General features: G+C 50.2%; 8 protein-coding genes across 8 annotated transcripts; 4 read left to right on the top strand and 4 right to left on the bottom strand.

Moving 5' to 3' along the window:
• Nucleotides 1-1548: 1548 nt before the first annotated feature.
• Nucleotides 1549-3458, bottom strand: ptcF (type 2C protein phosphatase ptcF; the record flags this gene model as incomplete). The annotated part of the gene is made up of 3 exons (XM_057224684.1): nucleotides 1549-1660; nucleotides 1721-2740; nucleotides 2794-3458. The coding sequence occupies 3 exons, from the start codon at nucleotides 3456-3458 to the stop codon at nucleotides 1549-1551; spliced, it is 1797 nt and encodes a 598-aa protein (XP_057088700.1).
• A 276-nt stretch (nucleotides 3459-3734) lies between these two features.
• On the top strand, nucleotides 3735-5903 carry N7447_000407 (transcriptional repressor TCF25 family protein; the record flags this gene model as incomplete). Its single annotated transcript, XM_057224683.1, has 1 exon — nucleotides 3735-5903. The coding sequence occupies one exon, from the start codon at nucleotides 3735-3737 to the stop codon at nucleotides 5901-5903; it is 2169 nt and encodes a 722-aa protein (XP_057088699.1).
• A 756-nt stretch (nucleotides 5904-6659) lies between these two features.
• Nucleotides 6660-7841, top strand: N7447_000406 (PQ-loop repeat-containing protein; the record flags this gene model as incomplete). Its single annotated transcript, XM_057224682.1, has 5 exons — nucleotides 6660-6749; nucleotides 6812-7413; nucleotides 7467-7516; nucleotides 7576-7634; nucleotides 7692-7841. 5 exons carry the CDS (start codon nucleotides 6660-6662, stop codon nucleotides 7839-7841), a joined length of 951 nt encoding a protein of 316 aa, XP_057088698.1.
• A 1000-nt stretch (nucleotides 7842-8841) lies between these two features.
• Nucleotides 8842-9709, bottom strand: rpp1 (ribosomal P1 domain-containing protein; the record flags this gene model as incomplete). The annotated part of the gene is made up of 4 exons (XM_057224681.1): nucleotides 8842-8888; nucleotides 8944-9076; nucleotides 9184-9261; nucleotides 9425-9709. The coding sequence occupies 4 exons, from the start codon at nucleotides 9707-9709 to the stop codon at nucleotides 8842-8844; spliced, it is 543 nt and encodes a 180-aa protein (XP_057088697.1).
• A 233-nt stretch (nucleotides 9710-9942) lies between these two features.
• Nucleotides 9943-11666, top strand: N7447_000404 (uncharacterized protein; the record flags this gene model as incomplete). Its single annotated transcript, XM_057224680.1, has 8 exons — nucleotides 9943-10162; nucleotides 10217-10298; nucleotides 10355-10379; nucleotides 10450-10728; nucleotides 10791-10957; nucleotides 11011-11224; nucleotides 11278-11463; nucleotides 11511-11666. 8 exons carry the CDS (start codon nucleotides 9943-9945, stop codon nucleotides 11664-11666), a joined length of 1329 nt encoding a protein of 442 aa, XP_057088696.1.
• Nucleotides 11667-12990: 1324 nt separating this feature from the next.
• N7447_000403 (aconitate hydratase ACO2) lies at nucleotides 12991-15438 on the top strand (the record flags this gene model as incomplete). Its single annotated transcript, XM_057224679.1, has 2 exons — nucleotides 12991-13035; nucleotides 13087-15438. 2 exons carry the CDS (start codon nucleotides 12991-12993, stop codon nucleotides 15436-15438), a joined length of 2397 nt encoding a protein of 798 aa, XP_057088695.1.
• Nucleotides 15439-16251: 813 nt separating this feature from the next.
• On the bottom strand, nucleotides 16252-18581 carry crzA (putative C2H2 transcription factor Crz1; the record flags this gene model as incomplete). The annotated part of the gene is made up of 2 exons (XM_057224678.1): nucleotides 16252-17276; nucleotides 17330-18581. The coding sequence occupies 2 exons, from the start codon at nucleotides 18579-18581 to the stop codon at nucleotides 16252-16254; spliced, it is 2277 nt and encodes a 758-aa protein (XP_057088694.1).
• A 954-nt stretch (nucleotides 18582-19535) lies between these two features.
• N7447_000401 (Glycoside hydrolase superfamily) lies at nucleotides 19536-20654 on the bottom strand (the record flags this gene model as incomplete). The annotated part of the gene is made up of 2 exons (XM_057224677.1): nucleotides 19536-20264; nucleotides 20325-20654. 2 exons carry the CDS (start codon nucleotides 20652-20654, stop codon nucleotides 19536-19538), a joined length of 1059 nt encoding a protein of 352 aa, XP_057088693.1.
• Between the last annotated feature and the right edge of the window lie 646 nt (nucleotides 20655-21300).

The raw sequence follows: 21300 nt of genomic DNA, 5'->3' as shown, positions 1-21300 counted from the left end.
AGGTGATCACGAGGAGTGAACTCTCTAGTCGGCGCTCAGTTTTATAACCTGGAAATCGTGAATGGGTGACTACTATTGAGTGTACGAATGCTTCGGGGTGGGCCCTCCCTCCGTGTGTGATTTTTAAAGGCAAAGTCTTCCTCGAATCTTGGTTCGACGGCCTTCCAGATGACTGGCGGTTTGAAGTTAGTCCGAATGGATGGACCTCCGATGAAATTGGACTTCGGTGGCTCGAAAGGCTCTTTATTCCGACGACTTCTTTACGTACGAAGGGGAGGTATCGACTTCTAGTACTCGACGGTCACGGAAGCCATTTAACCCCAAAGTTCGATGAAATATGCGAGAAAAATCATATTATACCGATCTGTATGCCTCCGCACTCCTCTCATCTTTTACAGCCTCTTGATATCGGTTATTTTGCGGTGTTAAAACGATCATATGGTCGGCTAGTTGAGATAAAAATGCGGAATGGGATTAACCATATCGATAAACTTGACTTCCTCGAAGCATACCCCCTCGCACGAATTGAAGCCTTTAAATTAGAGACTATTAAAAATAGCTTCGGAGCAGCTGGCTTAGTACCTTTTGCACCCGACCGAGTGATCTCGAAGCTAAATATTCGTCTTCGAACACCGACCCCCCCCTCCGAGCCGGGGGAGCGAATCGAGTCGGAATTTTACACCAAAAACACCAGCTACAGAGAAAGAACTACGTCGACAGGCTTCGTCAATCAAAGCTTTACTTCGTACAAGATCTCGAAGTCCGCCTAGCCCGTCAGATCGTGCATTAAACCAGCTTATGAAGGGCTTCCGTCTTACAATGCAAGGTGCTATCTTACTGGCGAAAGAAAACAAGGAATTACGCGCTGAAAATGAGAAGAAGAAGCAAAAGCGCACCCGATCTAGAAGGCATATACCTTCCGAAGAAGGCCTCTCAGTTCAAGAAGCCTCTACTTTAATTTTACAGACGGGGGAAGCAGTTGAACCACCTCCCCCCAGCGCCAATATACAGGGAGAATCGGCTATTCGGCCACGTACGCGCCCCCCCCGGGGGTGTGGAATATGCAGGTTGCCAGGGCATAGAAGAGAAACCTGTCCAGATAGACCGATTAGTTAGTTGAATTAATTTAATGGCGTTTTCGTTGAAATAATTGCAATTAAAATTCATAAGTTAGATTGGGTGGCCGACTCGGTGGTGTGGCCGACTCGGTAGTGAAATACGTTATATCACTTGGAATTAATATAGGGAGTGATCAAAAAGCGGCAGGAGGTGAGGACTAAAACGGAAAAAGGTCTCAAGTGCCAGGCATTATCCGGTACATATATGTATACCATATACGAAGACGGTAAAAAGCATACAACGCACATTGCAAATACGCATTATACATTGGAGAAACTATTCCCTAGTATCTTGTGTTGGCCTTGCCATAGATTCAGTAGTGACAACCCACTGGAGAAAGTAGATTGCAAAACGTATCAAAAAAATTCCGCCATCCTTCAAAATGCTTTAGAAATTTCGTGCACGAATAAGAAAAGACCAAGCAAACGCCTAAAGCTTTGACTTCGGAGGCTGTTCTGAGGCACTCGCTTCCTGGTTGACCTCCACAGTGCGCGAATCAGGGCCCTGACCAAAGAAGATGACCTCAACGGTAACATCGTCGCTAGAAAAGATTAGTCAGACCGTTAAAAAGAAAGTAATGTCATGTAAAGGATTTTCATACCGGTATCGGCGAGAGTAAGGACTGGGTAGCGTCAGCAACGCACACACCATGTCCTTGTCCTTTCCGCCCATTGCGTTCCGCACAAGATGTGTTGCTGCGTTCTTGTCCTCAACAACAAATCGAGTAGCCGCACCAGAGATATCATATTGCTGCTGGCGGATGGGACGCCGTTGGCCTTCCGTCGATCCGTCGGTTGCGGCCTCCACGGGCAGTTTCTTCTGACTATCGAACCCAAACCAGCTCTGTAACCAAGCCTTGCTACCTGTGCCAGCCGCAGCGGATTGTTGTTGCTCAACCCACTGACCAACCAGGCCGACGACTTCTTCATTGCTCAGCATCTCCCACAGACCATCGGTAGCCATGACGACAAAGTCGCCCTTGGAGGGATCAATCTTGGTGGTAGTAATGATAGGCTCGGCGGTGACATAGGGGGGCGTCTTGAGCATAGGATGAGGAGTGCGCCCAAAGAACTTCGCTTTGATCGTATCTTGGACGTCCCGGCTCCACTTGTAGAAAGCGTCACCGAACGCACGGCTGGGTTCAAGCTGACCGAGGATTCGACCGTTCTTGGTGACATATGGCTCGCCGGGGTGCTCCTCACGCAGACGTTTCATTTCAGATGGTGTGCCACCAGTCTGGTCCTCGGAAAGAGCAGTAGCAGTCCATTTCCCGCTAGGGCCGCGACGGCCCAGAACTGCGCGAGAATCTCCGGTAACAGCAACCTTGAGATCCTTGGACTGGGAGTCATAGAAGCTGAGAAGAGCACATGAGCCTGATAGGGCAGGAGCAAGGAGCTCGGCGGCTACCCGTCGTGATTTAGACTTCATGACTTCCTTGAAACTCTCGTGCACGATGTCATTGTCGAGGCGGACGAAACCCTGCTTGATAGCAGCATCGATGGCCTCGGATGTTGGCACCAGGAGAGATGGGTCAGCAGAGGCAGCTTTGTAAGTTGTATTCAATTCACGGGCCACGTATGAGATCAAAACATTGCGCAATTTGGCGGATGTGGTCCAGCCCCTAATTTATAGTCAGTACTTGCATGATAAGTATTCAACCTTGACACTACGTACGAGTGACCGTCGAAAACTCCCCAAAACATCCAGTCACTGCTCGGCTCGCCATTGCTGACAGCAGCCACGGATGCGGGAATCTCCACTATCTTCTCCGCATGGTCATCCTCAATGGGGGAATTGCTGGCAACCTGAACCACATCATAACGAACGACACCCTTGCCCCGATTGACCAGGTATGACTCCTCATTCTTGCGAAGCTTCTGGGTCGCTTGTTCGGGGGTCAACATCTCTAGGACTTGGCGACCTGACTCGTCTGTGTTCTTGGCAATAGGTTGGTCTCCGGAGAGCGTCGCGGTGTAGAATTGATCCCCGCTGACCATCAACGCACGCCGCGTGGACTCAGCAGGGCTTTCTGCGTAGGCAGAGTTGAGGGCGCTCGATGCGAAACCCCGAACTTGGGTTGCTGCCGATCTAACGGTGTCACCCTGATAAGCATACCATGCCCCCGAGGCAACAACGGTCGAGATAACGGCGAGGGAGAGTTTGCGGCGATGCATAGATGATTGTGGAGCTACCGGGGTGTAGGATGAGGGTCTGCCGCCAGAATATGGCCGAATACCTCGCGGCTGGTTGAAGGTCAAAGGGCACGGCCGTTTAGCGGCAATGTTCCATACTGGTGCACGCCGAGCAGTACGGCAGGCCTGAATAGTCGCCCGACGCATTGAACCAGCAGTAAATATGACAGCTGTTAAACTTCTGTGCCTTCTGCAAGGCAGATAACAGCTCTGAGATAGTATGTAGATGAGGTTTCAACCTTGTCAAGGAGGTCCAGCTCCTCGAGATGAAGTCACGTGCGAATGTTCTCCAAAATAGCGCTAGTCCGGATTAGTCTCTGTCGTCATTCCCCGCGGTTTTGTTTCGGCGCGTTCTTTTTTGTTTCTACTTTTGCAGACAGCTTCTATTATATTCGTTCAAAGGCTTTTGCCTTAGTGCATAGGATGTCATCACGAGCAATCCGAAAGCTGCAAAAGCTGCGTGAACAAGAACAGCAGCGAGAATCTGAGCAGCAAGATGAGTCAAGCGAAGACGAAGCCCCGCGCCCCGCGAAACCGAAGTTCAATGCCTTCGATTTGCTGAACGCCGAAAATGAAGATGAGGAAGAAGAAGAAGAAGACGAAGAGGAAATAGAGGAGGAACCTCGCACACAGACACCAGAGCCTGAACCAACCCCGATAAAGGCCAAAAAGAGCAACAAGAAAAAAAAAAAGAAGAAGGCAGCCAAAACCTCCGATCCGGCCAATACTCCGCCTTCAAAATCAAATGAAGCAGAACTGGATGAAATTGATCGGGCATTGAAAGAGTTATCAACAGGTGGACACTCGTCAGTTGGCACAGGTCTACCTACCAGGCACACTCCCGAAACCTCTTTCCCGAAGACTACGAGCGAATTGCTCGGTATCGAACCCAAATTTCTCAATGCGACGAATGAGATGCGCAGACTGTTTGGAAATGTTGTTCTGGAAAACTTTGATCAGCCAGCGGATAGTGGAACGGGCCGCCGTCGGGATCGCAATCGACAAATGGTCGACCTTGCTCAGGCTTTGACGGGAAGATATAGTCCAGCTAGTCGAGGTCAAAGTCTGGCTGGAGTTACATTGCGACGCAATGTTCTAATGCAGGGCAAAGATGAGTGGCCTCGTGCTCCAAGTGGAGGGCTAGGCATGGAGACTGTGGAGAAGCTTCCTTCCGGGGAGACTCTCTACCGACTGGTGCACAATACCGCCTACCAAGATGTACAGCGGCAGTTTGACCTCTGTGTTGAATCTATGGACCCACAGCGACTCATCGGACACCTCCAATACAACCCATACCATATTTCTACGCTTCTCCAAGTGTCGGAGATTGCCAAACATCAAGGTGATCATGCCGTGTCTGCCGATTTGATGGAAAGAGCTCTATTCAATATTGGACGCTCAGTACACTCTTCATTTGCTAATCGCCTCAAGGAAGGCGAGGCCAGGCTTGATTTCATACATGCGGAGAACCGAGAGCTCTGGCTTGTTGGGTGGAGGTACATCACCAACCTAGCAATGAAGGGCACATGGAGAACCGCTTATGAATGGGCCAAGCTCTTGCTCAGTCTGGATAACAGTGATCCTTACTGTATGAGGCTGCTCATCGACCACCTCGCGCTCCGAGGTAGAGAATATGCACAATTCGTGCAGCTATGCACCCAGACACGCTTCAGTCGCGACTGGGCCAACCTCCCCAATATCCAATGCTCGCTGGTAATGGCATACCTCCGGTTGAACAAGCCCCAAGAATGTCGTCGACAGCTGCAGCTCGCCATGTCCCGCTACCCGTGGATTTTCAGCAGGCTAGCCCAAGAACTTGATGTTCAGCACGTTCCCAAGCAAATATGGGGCAAGATGCCTCCTACAGGCGCTCATGAGCTGCTTACCGAACTCTACATCGCCCGTGCAAAGGATCTTTGGAATACCCCAGAGGCTATCTCTCTCATTATGGAAGTCGCAGATTCTATCTCTGGCGAGGAGCCCAATGAGCCGCCAGAGATTACTTTGGACATCGCTCGTCATGTAGTCTTGTCCGATATAGCCAAAGTGACAACCCATCTTCCGAATCACTTTGTGGCTGGTCGGTTGTCCTCCTCCGATCCACTTCCCCCTTATGAATCTGAAGCCTACAAGCAACAATCTGAACCTACTCCCATCTATGCAGCTCCAGCTGGAGGTGGCGAAAATTGGCTGCAGGACCTTCTCGGTCAGATCAACCACGATGCCCGCCCTCCCAATGTCCCATCGGACGACGAAGAGTCAGTTGGGTTTGAGGACGAAGACGAAAACACAGAGCATTTCGATATCCCGCACTCACGTCCACCCCTCAGGGATCCGGCGGCCCTTGAAGGGTGGCTCACGCGCGAGGGGTTGCAAACTCTTCGTATTTTCCTTTCCCAATACGGCGTCGATAGAGGCAACTGGAGCGAGGTGGTTGTGGACTATGCACCCTTGACCAATTATCTGGAGGCCATGGCAGCAATCTCAGATGCAGCCCGCCAACGTTTGTTAGATGGCACTATTAAGGACTCTCTTGGGGATTTTGCAGTCAGCATGCTCGAGGATGAACTCGCCATTATGCGAGGGGAATGATTCAGCTTCATGATTAAGATGAATTCTGTATTAGTCTTGAGTACAATAGAAAATAATCGAATGATTCTATGCACATATTTTTTGAGATTATAACAATATTTATAGCATAACCCTGGCTTATTTTGGGAATTCCAGTCGACTAAAAGGTTCACACGCAGAGGAAATGATACCAGGTATGTTTCTAGTAGAGTCAAAAGTATATCTCGTAAAAGATAATCATTCAATTGTCCATCTGGACTTTTCCGATTTTTCTGGGCGATGTAGATTGTCTTGGGAAATTTTTATATAACCAAAGTATGTAACCAAAGTATATTTTCCATACCTTTTTTTTACAATCTTGCAAGCCTTGAGAGAACGTTGACGGGGAATTTATATCCTATAGGATATTGCCTCGATCATAGTCGTACAGAGTATATGTGTAGCACTTGGATTTTAGATTGCATGACCATAAGGACGTGTATCATTGGCTCTAGCAATCTAATTCTTGGCTGATGCATATCATCCTGCACTGACAGATTCATGTTTCTTTTTTTTGTACTTTTGGTTTAAAAAAAAAATTAACTGTACGTTCTAATATAAAAATATATCATATTTAAGTAGAATATGAACATATATGTAGGTATTTCAAGAGATTTTCCTATGGAGCCTTGAAAGCTTGGACATAGCGGGAGTACCCCGAGTAGATTGTGTCATAGCCTTATCTCCCGCGCAATTTTCTTTCACTCAAGCACACATCTGTTGCAGAGCATAGAAAGCATGGATCACGGCCCTATACCTTTAACAGCCCGTGAGGCTGCATCTGGTCTCTTTGGTTCAGTCTCTATGACCTGCTGGTTCTTCCTTTTGGTATGTTCGACGGCAGAGAGTCACAAAACACGGAGTCAATGTATCTAACAATACTGTTATAGGTACCTCAGCTAATTGAGAACTACCGCAATGGCAACGCAGAAGCCATCTCTCTCCTCTTTATCTCTGTCTGGCTCATCGGCGATATCGCAAACCTCGCTGGCGGCCTACTAGCCGGGCTTGTACCTGTGATCGTTGCGATCGCGGTATACTTCTGCATTGCAGACGGCGTGCTGATCGCGCAGTGTGTGTACTATAAAGTGCGCAACTCGCGCCCGGAGCCTTTCCACCGCCGACGCTCGTCCACAGAGACCCCGGACCCGACTACCCCGTTGCTGGGGCGGCGATTCAGTGACCCCCTCGCTTCTTCTGAGTCGCGGCGTCGGTCGTCAGGCTCATTGCGCCGTTACCACGCTAGTGGCCGGCGCGAGAGTGAGGTTGAGGATACCCTGGCCAAGATCGTCGAGGAGAGTGACTATGGCCGTAAGGCGTGGGTTAAGAATATTACTAGTGTTGCTGGGATTTTCCTCATTGGTATGCTCGGTTGGACCATGGCCTGGCAGATGGGGATGTGGGCGCCGGCGCCATTGGACAATAAGAATGGTTCCGAGGAAGCTATTGGGGGGCAGGTGCTGGGATATTTCAGTGCTGTGTGCTATCTGGGGTGGGTATCTCCTATCTTTGGGGCTGATGAGTTGATATTGACTTGGATTGCAGAGCGAGATTGCCTCAGATCTACAAAAACTACAGCGAGAAGTCATGCGAAGGTATTTCTTTACTGTCCTCCGATGATGCATATGCAAGGTTGATGTTGACCTCTATCTAGGATTGTCACTTTTGTTCTTTATTCTCTCTCTTCTCGGAAACTTGACTTACGGTGCAGGGGTGAGTGATATTGCAAGTTGCACTATGAACTGGACGCAAGCTAACGGCGTGATATAGATTCTTTGCCATTCTACCGAGAAAGAATATTTCCTTACCAATCTTCCATGGTTGATTGGATCACTAGGAACTATGGTTGAGGATGTGGTCATCTTCATTCAATTCCGGATCTACGCCGTTCAGGACCCTCGTCTCTCGGCGATCTCCTAAATATTGACATTTGCTCTTTTATCTAGAGCAACGGCCTTTTGCCTATATACTGTCGAATATGTACTTCCCTGGAGCTCAAAGTTCTTTTGGATGAGAGACGATTTGCGTGCGTTTGTTGGTGATGCTGGACATCAGAAAATTTTGGAGTAGCATAGTGTTTTGATAGTGAACGCAACTGAATCCAATATATGTGGTTAGCGTCGATATACATACGGAGTAGTGTTGTTCGCGATAGAGCAACCTTGAAATGGCTACTAGTGCACATCGTTGATATTATCGATGTAATCATACAAGAGTAGACGGCTGCGTGTGGAGTCCAGGGTGTTGTCCCAAAGCCTATGCATGTTGTACTTTGCACCGTCGATGAGTCTAGCCCGTGGAGCGATAACCACAAGGGCTGCCTGGGTGCGCTCAATGAAAGATCAGCTTGATGTCGAAAGATCAATGTAAGGGACGTCAATCATCAGCCCTACAGCACTACGTCACTTGGCCTACGAGCAAGTACCCCATGCAAGAATCAGACGGCATTTGTTGTTGGTTCATGGTCGCATGACAGACTTGACACGAGGACCGAGCAAACTAAGCTAGCTGATCCATGTGGAGGGCGAGAAAACGAATCATACATCTACTCGCCAGATCAAAGCAGAACTTTGATCGTGGACAAACCAAGAAGTGTGCCAAACGTCTTCAATTCCCCTAAAATCCAGGAAGCAACAATAGTTTCGGAATCGCAGCGGTATCCGATCGAGTATACCTCGGCCACTTTGTGACGCGGAGGCACACCGAGCACCCAGTCTCCATGAATGTCCGTGTCCGTTTGAATTCTTTTGCTAATTTTCTTTTTTTTTCTTCCCCGGGTTCTAGGTCGTAGTGGGGGTCGTGGAGTATCGAGTACAATAGAGAATCGTCGAGGGCGCCGCCAGGCGGCAGTGGTAAAAGATGTTGAGGAATAGAGAAAAAAAGGAAACGAGTTTTAAAATTCGATATGGAGATAAGACGCTTAGTCGAAGAGACCGAAGCCCATGTCCTCATCGGACTCCTCCTTGTCTGTAGTGGGGATTAGTATCGTAACTCACAAACCAGAGATGCATATCAAACTTACCCTCCTCCTTCTCCTCAGCCTTGGCCTCAGCAGGGGCGGCAGCGGCGGCGGCACCACCAGCGGGGGCAGCGGCAGCGGGGCCAGCGGAACCGACGTTGGTCAGGAGATCCTTGATGTCCTTACCCTCGAGGGCCTGTGTTGAAAATCGAATTAGTTATCGAGTCTTTAAATTATCGCGCGCGGCCATGTTCGGGTTGTTTCGATATTGGCGCGTGTTGTGGAATGGGGTCAGGTATTTACCCGGGCGAAGATGGAGGCCCAGATGGGCTCAACCTCCTGGACCTTGGCGGCAGTGATGAGGGTCTGGATCTTGTCGGCCTGAATGAAGATTAAAGGTCAGTCACAGTTTTCGCTATAATCGTCCAGTAGCTTTCCAGCGGGCTGTTGCGTTTCTCCCAAAGCTCAATTTCACACAGTAAAGAAAGCTTCAAGTGCGATCTTCAAGCCTCCACTATTCCACCAAGGAATTTTGGATACGTACGGAGACCTCAATACCGTCATCGGCCAGGATGAGGGCGGCGTAAGAGCAGGCGAGCTCGGCGGTAGACATGTCGACGGGTGGTGTTGACCGAACTGGGTGTCTTGAAGAGAGTTGGGGATGGGAAAGAAGAAGAGAGGAGAACGCCAATGATAGACACCCGAACAGGGCAAACGCGCCGTGTGTGGGAAAAAGCCCTCGCTTAGGGCTCGGACTAATCGGGATTAGCCTACCTCCCTCCTCGTGACTTGGCACTAAGCCGTAAACGGAGCTGGAACCAGATGACATAATGATTTAGATGACATAATCCGATAGTAATCCCGACCGCGCGGGGCCCATGCGATCTGGTGGTATCTGCATGATCTCCCTATCAATCAATCCATTCATTAATTGACATCACATCCCGGTGGGATCCAATCGTACGATCGACTCTTCTTGTCTTTACTTCCAGGGAATCTATTCCTTTTATTCAACTCGAACCTTGCTTTTTCTAATCTGCATACTTATCGCATTCTCCAACCATGGAGTCCCCCGCTATCCCGGTCCCGCTGGATCCGCAGGAGCAGCCCATCCTTGAAAGCCTGCTCCGAACCCGCGACGCGCTGCTCCTAATCAAACGGGACAAGTCCTCTTACGTAAAGTCCCGCGATGTTCTACCGCTTTACGAGGAGGTGATCGGAGAAGTTGAGAAGCTCAATTCGGTTCGTAAAGAGCAAGGTCGCCGCTTGGTGCACAATCGCTGTGAGTTCAGCAGATCACGCACTCGCCTTGGAGGTGACTGACACTCTATGATAGTGGATTATGTCTTGGATGATTGTTTCCAGTTGATTTCCCTGCTGTTTTTAACAGTTGGGAGGAACAACGAAGCTCCCGCAGTGTGAGTGACGATGTCCTTACCCCACCATCTCATGACCGTGACTGACATTTTTCCAGATACTCCTTGGCGACTACTATCCAGGTATTTACTCCTATGATTTCTCTCGGCTCGTCTCGTTAGCTTTGTGCCCTGGACACTAACGGTTTTGTAGCGCTTACTCGACCACCTTGAAGAGGCTGGATTCTATAGCTCGAAGGATCTGAACTCGATCACCAAAACACTACAGTCTACACGGGAAACCCTTGAGCGTGGCCGGAACACATACTCACCGGCCCTGCTCACGCTCTTGGAAAACCGTCTGGAACACTGTGAACAATCACTAGCGAAGTTGCAGAAGGGTCTTGCTGTATTGGCTCCTCCTTTGGCGCAGACACACGAGACACTGGTTTCAATTTTGCGGTCAACATCAGCCGTGAACACCCGGTCAAAAGTATGCCATCAGTTATTTGTATAATCTATCCGATCGGTACTAACTGATGGTTGATTTGTTAGTTCTCGGCCTCGGAAGTAAACGCTCTTCGAGAACAACTGAAGAAAATTGAAAAGACCACAAAGGACGGCAACTTTGTGGATGAGGAGGGAAATGTTCTTGCAGGACAGGACGACCTTAAGTCTTTGATTCACAGGTGTTGGCGCTGGACTGAAATTGTGCTCGAGCGGTATGTTCTAGCCTACCACCGGGATGATCGGACATCGGCTGATTCAAGTACAGAGAGGGTAAAATTGATGAGCGGTTCCGAGATCAATATGAACGATTGTTGGACATCCGCAACCAACTGGATCGTTTGTCTGTAACACAAGCTTGGTCGCTGCGCGAAACCGATCTCTTCGTATACCAGCGAAAGCTCGACCGAATTGATGAGGCACGTGTCAATGGAAATTTTGTCGATGCTGCAGGTCAGCCAGCAGACCTGCACGCGCAGAGAGTAAGAATTTCTTCTCGGACATTCTTTGGTGGATTTGGCTAATATATTTTTAGACGCTCTTATACCTCATTCGTCGCAGTTATGCATACATATACGCGCTTTTGATTTCATCAGAACCTGTATCTGAAGCTCTACTCCCAGTCTATAACCAACTTCAAACTCTCCGCCGGTGCTTGATTGAAGTCAAGGAGTCGGGAGGCGTTGCAAATTCGCGCGAACTTTATCCATACAGCATGAAGGTATGTAACCATCCACACTACTTGTGTATATGAACTGACTGAAACAGCTCAACTCGATTGACAACATGCGAGTCGATGGGAAATTCTACGTGGGTCCAGATATCCCGGAGGGCCAGGGCTGTGTCAATAACCTGCTAGCTGAATGCTACGATTTGGTTTGGGAACTCCGTGCCGCAGTGGTCGACGAGGAAGAAGAGTCTTAAGACATCCGGTGCTTAGACCAATCCTTTCTCTTTTCTCTACCTATGTGTTTTATTTCCACCGATGTTTTTGAATTTGCGCCGATGTTGAAGAATTGGCCATGGAATGTCTTAGGCATACAGTGGTGTTTGATTGTATGATCAGAGTCTTATCTTTTTTTCTGTTCTATTTCTTTATGTGACGATAGGCGTTTGAGATGGGACAGTTTTGGCATTGGCATTTGTATTGGGAACGAAGGCACTTCGGTGTCTCATGGTTTTACTTCGAGTTTAATGGAATTTCCCCGTTCACGAAAGACAAGAGTAGACGGTCGCGTATCCGGCCTTGTGAGGTCTCTTTAGTGGTATCTCCAGTAGTCTTTGCTGGGGCATGTGCGATGTGAAAATAACAGCACACCGACTGAGAAAGCTTATGCGAGCCCAAAAGCCAAAGTGCGTCTTCAAGCAATACAGTGTCCGGGCGTGTGTAAGGAGAATACATTTGTCTTCAAAATCCAATTCGGTTGAAAGCAGGTGAACAGGAAGGTCTTCAGGCCTCTGGGCTTTTTGTATTTCATTTATCAAATTGTCCATCGTTTTTTCCTTAGAAGACTTTGTCGTCTCCTCGTAAGTCGGAAATTTCTCGGAGGCTTGCATCTCGCTTGCCTGAGCCTCGGTGACTGTGCCTTTGGCCAAATAGGTGTCGGCCAAAAGATATTCTTTCTAAGCAAGATGAAATAATGACATCTTATATGTATTATATGTAATGGGAGTGTGTGATGTTAATATACAAGTTTGACGACGATATGCATAACTACACCATCGACTATTAATCTATAGCATAGGAGCAAAATTTGTCGGGTCATTGCTCCTAACCATCTCATACGGCCTCTATGGAGTAGCCTGGATTTAGTAAGATTATAGAAGCAGCCATTGTCTAGATGGCTAGAAAGAATAGAATCTGTAGGCCTGGCCTTACCGATGGAAATATGCTGAGTAGACTATGTAGCATAGAGGAATGGCTAGAAGAGATAGTGCTATCACAAAGTTCTCTATAGATCGAGGCAGATCCTGGGTACTTGGATAACAAATATCGAGAGGGTCTTGCGGAGGCTACTCATTATCTCTCTAGATGATTCCCATTGTGAACTTCAACTCCCTAAGATGTAGAGAATTATCAAAAAAGTCCGTTGTATAGATACCCTATTTCCCCACATAATAGAGATCGGGATTCCGAAATCGGCGCATTCACCGACCAATCAGAGCGCATACAAATAACGTATAATTGGAGGGAAAAAAAGGAACATCTTGTCTTCCTCCAGTTTCTCCCCCAAACTTGACAGTAAACATGGTGAGCCAACTTGTTTGGCAGCGGGTCTCTGCCTCTCGCGGGGTAAGTAAACATTGAAGACAACTCAATTGGACAAACTAACATCTTATATAGATGGCCACACGCCTCTCCCCACAACGGCTCCTCGCCCGTGGCCTAGCCACCGAGGCCTCCTCCTCCCGCATGCCCCCATACCCCAAGCTCGTCCGTAACCTCGAGCAGGTCCGCCGAGTCCTTGGCTCTGACCGCGCCCTTACCCTCGCCGAGAAGATCCTCTACGCGCATCTGGACAATGTTGAGGAGTCATTGCTCACGGGGACCAACGATGGCCGCGACATTCGAGGCAAGGCCAACTTGAAGCTGAAGCCCGACCGTGTCGCTATGCAAGATGCTTCGGCCCAGATGGCTCTCCTCCAGTTCATGTCCTGCGGTCTTCCCTCCACCGCCGTCCCAGCCAGTATCCACTGCGACCACATGATCGTCGGTGAGCGCGGTGCCGATACCGATTTGCCGGCTTCGATCAAGGGTAATAGCGAGGTGTTCGACTTCCTGGAGAGTGCTGCTAAGCGCTACGGTATTGAGTTCTGGCCCCCTGGTGCTGGTATTATCCACCAGAGCGTGTTGGAGAACTACGCCGCCCCTGGATTGATGATGCTCGGTACCGACAGCCACACTCCTAACGGAGGTGGTCTTGGTGCTATCGCTATCGGTGTTGGTGGTGCCGATGCTGTTGATGCCCTCGTCGACGCCCCTTGGGAGTTGAAGGCTCCTAAGATTCTCGGTGTTCGCCTGGAGGGTAAGCTTAGCGGATGGGCTTCGCCTAAGGATATCATCCTCTCCCTGGCTGGTAAGCTGACTGTTCGCGGTGGCACTGGCTCTATCCTTGAGTATCACGGACCTGGTGTCGAGACTCTGAGCTGCACGGGTATGGCTACCTGCTGTAATATGGGTGCTGAGGTGGGTGCTACCACCTCTATCTTCCCCTTCTCGCCTAGCATGGTTCCCTACCTGCAATCGACCCACCGTGGTCACGTCGCAGAGGCCGCTGCCAAGATTGCCGCCGCCGGCCCCTCGAGCCTGCTGCGCGCCGACACCAAGGCCGAGTATGACCAGCTGATCACCATCAACCTGTCCGAGCTCGAGCCCCACATCAACGGACCCTTCACCCCCGACTTCTCAGTGCCTCTGTCCAAGTTCGCCGACACCGTCCGCGAGAAGAAGTGGCCCGAGACCTTCGGTGCCGGCCTCATCGGTAGCTGCACCAACTCTTCGTACGAAGACATGACCCGCGCCGAGGATCTCGTCAAGCAGGCCACCGCAGCCGGCCTCAAGCCCAAAGCCGATTTCTTCATCACCCCCGGCAGTGAACAGATCCGCGCCACTCTCGACCGCGATCAAACGCTAAACACCTTCTCCGAAGCCGGCGGCATCGTCCTCGCCAACGCCTGCGGCCCCTGTATCGGCCAATGGAAGCGCACCGACGGCGTCCCCAAGGGTGAAGACAACGCCATCTTCACCTCTTACAACCGCAACTTCCCCGGCCGCAACGACGGCAACCGTCAAACCATGAACTTCCTCGCCTCGCCGGAACTCGTCACCGCGCTCGCCTACTCCGGCAGCACGACCTTCAACCCCATGACCGACGCCCTGACCGCACCGGACGGCTCAGAATTCAAGTTCCAGCCCCCCAGCGGCTTCGACCTCCCCAGCGCCGGTTTCGAAGAAGGTAACCCCAACTTCCTCCCCACAGCCGCCGTCCCAGACGCAAGCAGCGAAGTCATCGTCTCACCGACCTCCGACCGTCTCGCCCTCCTCGAGCCCTTCGCTCCCTTCCCCAAGGGCGATCTTTCAGGTCTCCAGGTCCTGTACAAGGTCAAGGGCCAGTGCACGACCGATACTATCTCGGCCGCAGGCCCCTGGTTGAAGTACAAGGGTCACCTGCCCAACATCTCCGCGAACACTTTGATCGGCGCCGTCAACGCTGCCACTGGCGAAACCAACGTCGCTTACGATGAAGCCGGCAAGCAGTACGGAATCCCCGAGCTAGCAGAGGCATGGAAGGAGCGCGGAATCTCATGGCTCGTTGTTGCGGAGGATAACTACGGCGAGGGCTCTGCGCGCGAGCACGCTGCGCTGCAGCCCCGCTACCTCGGCGGCCGGGTTATTGTTTCCAAGAGCTTTGCCCGTATCCACGAGACCAACCTCAAGAAGCAGGGTGTTGTCCCTCTGACATTTGCCAACCGTGAGGACTACGATCGTATTGATGCTTGTGATAAGGTTGATACAGTTGGTCTTTACGATGTGCTTGAGTCTGGCGGCCAGGGTGAAATCCAGCTGCGTGTTACTAAGCAGAAGACTGGGGAGGTGTTTACTATTCCTGTTCAGCACACTTTCAGCAAGGACCAGTGTGCATTCATCCTTGCTGGTAGTGCTTTGAACTTGTTGGCCAAGAAGGCTCACGCCTGAAGAGGGGAGCAGGCGGTGGTGGATTTCAGACTGTTCTGACACCATAAAAATAGGTTGGGTTTGATCTGGAGTTGATGATTTGGATTGCATTATATCAGTCCCTCACCTTATATATGGTGAATTTTGGTTTTAGATTTGTTTTGCCGACTAGATGATATCCAATGTGATCTGTATTCTACTGTTTCTTGATTCACTGGAGTGTAGGTGGTGTAAGATGAAGTTGGTATACTAAATATATACTAGGCTGAGAGAGCCGGGTCATTTGAATGAGTGCAATCCATACATTGTATGTGTCATGGTATATAGTTTTGAAGCTGTGAGATCAAAACGAGACAGAATTCATGATAGAAAAAGAAAAAAAAAAAAAAGCAGATGGGCATGAATGAGCATGGGAATATCATAAAAAAAGCATCATGATGCCTGCCTGGTTCTTTCATAAGTAATGAGATGGGCAGAACAATGACCATCTCGAAGGGGAGGTCGACAGACCAAGAGAATGAGAATGAGAATCGAACACGGCATAAACACCAACGTCTAGAAAGACCAAAAGAAAAGAAAAACAGAAAACACCAAGACAATTATATGTCCTGATTGCCGAGCTTCGGAAATCCTCAGACATTCCCGAGAGCCTATGTCTGAACGCCAACAAGCCTTTCTATACAGGCAGAATTGAAAACAAAACCGGCTTTATGCAGATGGAATGCATCATGCAATATCCTTTTTGAAACCTGAAACGGGAGGAGAAAGAAAAGAGAAAAAGAAGAGAAAAAGAAAGAAAAAAAGAGGTAGGGAACAAAGCGAAACATACCAGTGTCATCCAGTCCACTTTTGATCAGAGTACCCAGGGTCCCCAGGATTGACCCCCAACATCTGACCAGAGTTATTGACACCGTACATGCTCCCTTGGTTACTAGCATACCCACCACCCATCCCTGAATCATCCTCGTCAAAGCCAAACTCCCCACCAGAGCTAGCATCAAAACTACTCCGCCCACCAATCTCACCCGGATCATCGCCCACAGCAGAAATCTGGTCCCACTGCAGATTCTGCAGAGCCGGGTATTGCGCCAGCAGCGCAGCAGGAAGAACGAAGTTACCCGTCGATTGCCCGTCCATACCAGGCATGTTCGGCATAACGAGCGGCTGGGGGATTGGCTGAAGATGGCTAGATGGCGATTGTTGTTGTTGCTGCTGCTGCTCTAGCAAGACGCGGTCACGCTCTTGTGACTCCTCATCAAGAAGAGGCTTAATGCATACCCGCCCCGCCTCGGAGCGGAAGTGGCGGCCCAGAGCGTCTGCACGGGCGAAGCGGCGGCCGCAGCCCCATTGTCCGCTTCGCGAGAGCTCACCGCGGCAGACGAATTTCTTTTCGCCGGAATGGAGGCCTTCGTGGCGTTTGCGGTCGTGCTGTCGTGCAAATGCTTTACCGCACACTGTGCACACGAATGGTCGTTCGTCGGTGTGGGTGCGGAGATGGGATCGCAGATTGTATGCGCGGGTAAACCGTTTCGGGCATAGGTTGCACTGGAAGGTGGCTGGGTGTTTCTGGATTCGTTTGGGATCCCCGGGTGCTGCCCCGGGTCTTTGTGGATCGGCGAGATCTAATATGTAATTCCGGTTCTCGATTGATGAGGTGGAGAGGCGTCGGTTTGATCGTGAGGGCGAGGGATCTCGCGAGCCGGGGTTACTGCGCGAGTGAGAGCCAATCGATCCAATAGGCGACAAGGACCGTGCGGCTGCAGGCGCATGGGGCTCCAGACAGGTCGCTGCTGAAGCTGCAGGAGAACGTGGGCGGGAAGCAGGGTGATAAGGATCAGATTTGCTACGAACACGAGATCCTAAGTTCTGGTTAGTATCGTATCAACCAGACCGGTTGTAAATCGGCACTTACGCATAGCAGGAGGACTCAATGAGTCAAAATCTGCCGTTGACTTGGATGGATCGAGGTTTGGATTTCGCAATGGCGGGGCAAACTCAACATTGATCGATGGAGGAGCCATTTGTGAAGCTTGACCAATATCGCCGGGGATATTGTTCAATTGGCCCATGTTCATCATCTCCTCCTGGGGCATTCCGTACATATCTGTCGGCGCCGAGGGGAACTGAGAGAGATACGAATTATTCGGTACCATCTCGCCTCCCTGCTGTGGCATTAACCGCGGAGAGATATACGGGCTGTGGAGGGGACTGACCCCCTGCTGATGCTGCTCTGACAATGTGAATGATTCCATGCCCAAGCCATTGTCATAAAGACTTGGATCACTTTGGGGAGCCAAAGAAGGCGACGCATTGCTCTCAATGCCATCGAATTCGTGCTGAGACAAGTAGGGGGAGTGGTTCGCTGATGATACCTCGGACACCTCAGACGGTGCACGTCGATGGCCCTGGAAGGAAACGTTATTCATAACCGACTGCCAGTCTGGACCTGACTGGGCGGTCAAATACGCCGCAGTAGCCGGGTCAAGCGAAGTGTGTCGTGAATGCCGAGGGGTATAGTATGTACCCGGTGTGGATCCTGGAGGGGACATAGGACCAGGCGAGGAATGCTGCTGATCTTGCGATGACGGATGCGAAGATGCTGAAGGGTTGGAGATGGGGCTGACCAGATCGGCGGGGTTGATCGCTTGGCTGATCGACTGGCGCTGGTGCATTTGCGGGTCTAGTAACAACGAAGAATCGTACTCGGGGGTGGAAACGCTGTTAGGGCTGTGATTCTGGTAGAGAGAAAAGTCTAATTCAGGGTGATTGGAGTTGAGCATATTGGAGAAGTTTTCGTCGCCCTGCATCGGTCTGAGTCCCGTCGAAGAATGCTCGAGCTGATTGACCAGGCTCGTCTCGAAGGACTGCGATATCGGAATGTTGTTGGTATTGATGGTTGGAGCATAGCTCTGGTCCGTCGGCGATAATGTCTGTGTCGAGGGCGCACCAGTAAGGTAGCTTGGGTATCCATATTCAGCACCACCGATGCTGCCATCGGGATTGTGGAACGAGGGGTTTGTCGAATAAGCAGTCATGGAGGGGTCAACTCCTAATCCACCGGAGTTGGGGTCGTGATAGTGTTGGCCATGCGGCGAAGGGCTCACGCTCCGCTTGATATCCCCCGGGGAATAGGCCGTGCTGTGGTTCTGGTCATGCGAGGCCATATTTGCGAATGCGCGCGGGTGAGGGCTCTGGAACGAGCGCCAAGCCGGGGGCTGTGATCAGGGACGAGGGACGTAGTAGGGATCGGATATAGCGCAGAGAGTCGGCGACGCGGGCAGATTAGACGAGTAAATCTGTTAGGGTCGTGGACGCCTGGTGATGTAGGGAGAATGGTGTCTGATGATGTGGTGGGATGTCATTCGCAAGGGTCCAGGATCGGGTCCGGTACGAAACTGAACTTCTGAACCGGTTGTCAGCGGTCGCCAGACTGCCTCATCATCTCCGAGAGCAATTATACCTTGACTTTGACCAAAGGTCCGCAATGAGAGAGAGAGTAAGTGGGGAGAGAGTTGAAGGGTAGGCGGTTTCACGTGCGCAAGGCGGTCTAGGTCAAACACGTCTATACGACGTGTTGGGGGCTTATTATTTTAATATATATTCTCATCTAATATTCCCATATAATATTCCCATATAATATTCCCGCTGTGGGTGCCCTAAGCGCAAATAGAGAAAGAGTTTCCACCTTTGCAAGTTCCTTCGAACCCCAAATGGGTCTCCCCACATTGGCATTATCAGTGTCCACCTTGATAACAGATAGGCGAACAACTATTTTTATACGGAGTATACATCTCATACATTCCAAAAAAAGAGCGCTGCCTGTTGAATATACAGGCCGTGAAACAGCTTCATTCTCCAACTCCCAAAGGTGGAGTTGAACGCTAAAGAGGACTTGGCTTAGCTTTTGCACAGCCACCCAGCTGAGGCCCATGGGAGCTAGTCCTATTTGGGTACCGATATAAGCTACTGGATAAGGCACACTTCAACAGTCTGCCTTGTCTATACTTCGTATTTCTACTTTCTTGATTGCTTGCTGCCTAACTTCATATACCCGAGAGCCAATCAGATGACCGATCTAAGCCCCGTACACTTCATCAGAGATATTGATATACATCCTCTCACAGACCACCCAACGTTTCCAGACTGGCCCTAGCCTGATCATTCGACCAAGCAAAAAGCAAGTTATCATCGCAACTACTTCCGAGTCCGGCATTATCAACCCAAGCAGGTTCCCAGTAATAAACACCCAACCCACCCACATCCTCCACAGCCTTAGCAAGTCTCTGAAGGAAAGTCTGCTGTCCAGCAACCGAAAACGGAATATCCTTCAGATCCGACGGGAACGCATACTCAGGATTGGGACAAGCAAACGGCCAGTTCGTCTCGACAACCAGCGTCTCCTTGCCGTACGTAGAGTGCAGGTTCGCAAGACTCGTCTTCAGCGCGGCGATCGTCGCACCCGCGTTGTAGAAGGGGTAGAAAGAGACGCCGATGTAGTCGAAGTCCGTGGAGAGGAGTGGAGACCCGGATGCCAGGACTTTATTGTAGAAGTACGACTGAGCAGACCAGTCCCAGCCGTTGTCGAGGTGGATCAGGATCTTGGGAGTGGAAGCTAGCTTGGAGTCTTTCACACCCCATGCGGCGGAGTGTAGGACCCGTGCAATGTTGTAGTAGCTGCTTGTTCCGCCTAGTGGCCAGAGTAGGCCGTTGCGGATTTCGTTGCCGATGGAGACGATGTCTACATCGAGGTTCCTGGATGCAAACGTGTTGCATACGTTCAGTGTGTAGTCGTACACTTGTCCGGCCAGGACTTCGATGTCTGTTGTGGACCAGCCCGATGGTGTGGTCTGAGAAGGTAAGTTAGTCATTAGATCAAACAGTCTCGTCGGAATATATTATTTGCTTACCTGTGTTTTCGGATCCGCCCATGTATCACTGTAATGCAAGTCGAGATACGTGCCCATGCCCTGCGCCTGTACCCTCTTCGCGAGCTCAACATTATAGTCCAGATCGTACGATCCACCACTGGGATTCACCCAGATACGCTGGCGAACAGAGTTGACACCGCTGGCCGAGAGGATGGCTTCCAGCTTTTCCGTTGTGCCAGCGGTATTCTTGTAAGAGATGCCTGCATCTTCCTCAACCAGAAGGGAAGAGATATCCGCGCCGTTGTAAGTTAATGTGGCAGCTGTTGAGGCGAATAGCTGTCCGGCAGCTAGAAGAAGGTAGAGCAGCATGGTGAGCCACTTGTTAGAGCTGAATGTTGTAGATACTCGCTTCTTATGCTATCTACTTTCCTGCGTACCTGGCATCTTTCGAGTGTATAGTTTCAGGTTTCTCCGAAAATTCCCCCCATTGCGTCGTGCATAAGCTTGAAGGAGAATTATTCTCCCTATCTACCCGTCTCTAGAAGTATAAAATTGCCCGGACAAATGCCTTATTTGGCTTAGTGCTCGTGAAACAGTAAGCTGAAACAGGGGAAGACTAAAGTGAGATTTACGCATACTTGTTGGCTTGGGTGGAGTATATCGCACCCCGCAGACTCAAATGCTGCGGTAATAGCAGTCTGTGACCCTCTGGTATTATCATTGGTGGAAGTACACGACCAAACTCGGAGTATTCTAAACGAAGTGCCTTGCTAAGATTGCAAAGTGGGAACAAGAGGCATATGAGCCCACGCGAACTCCACTGGATGAAACGATGATATCTGTGACGATGTCAGATGCATTTCATACAAGGATCCTTCTACGATGTATGGGAAACAGGTTCATCTCAAAGGGAGGGATAAATTCAAAAGTCCCCAAACCCCAAATATTTCATTTCTTCATGATATGCTAGACCGTCTCGCCTTCCAGCATCATATATCAGTCATGTCGCAATTCC

Source organism: Penicillium robsamsonii, assembly GCF_028829455.1.
Source record: "Penicillium robsamsonii strain IBT 29466 chromosome Unknown utg000001l_segment0_segment0, whole genome shotgun sequence".
NCBI classification, from domain to species: domain Eukaryota; kingdom Fungi; phylum Ascomycota; class Eurotiomycetes; order Eurotiales; family Aspergillaceae; genus Penicillium; species Penicillium robsamsonii.
This window is presented reverse-complemented; position numbering and strand designations above follow the sequence as displayed.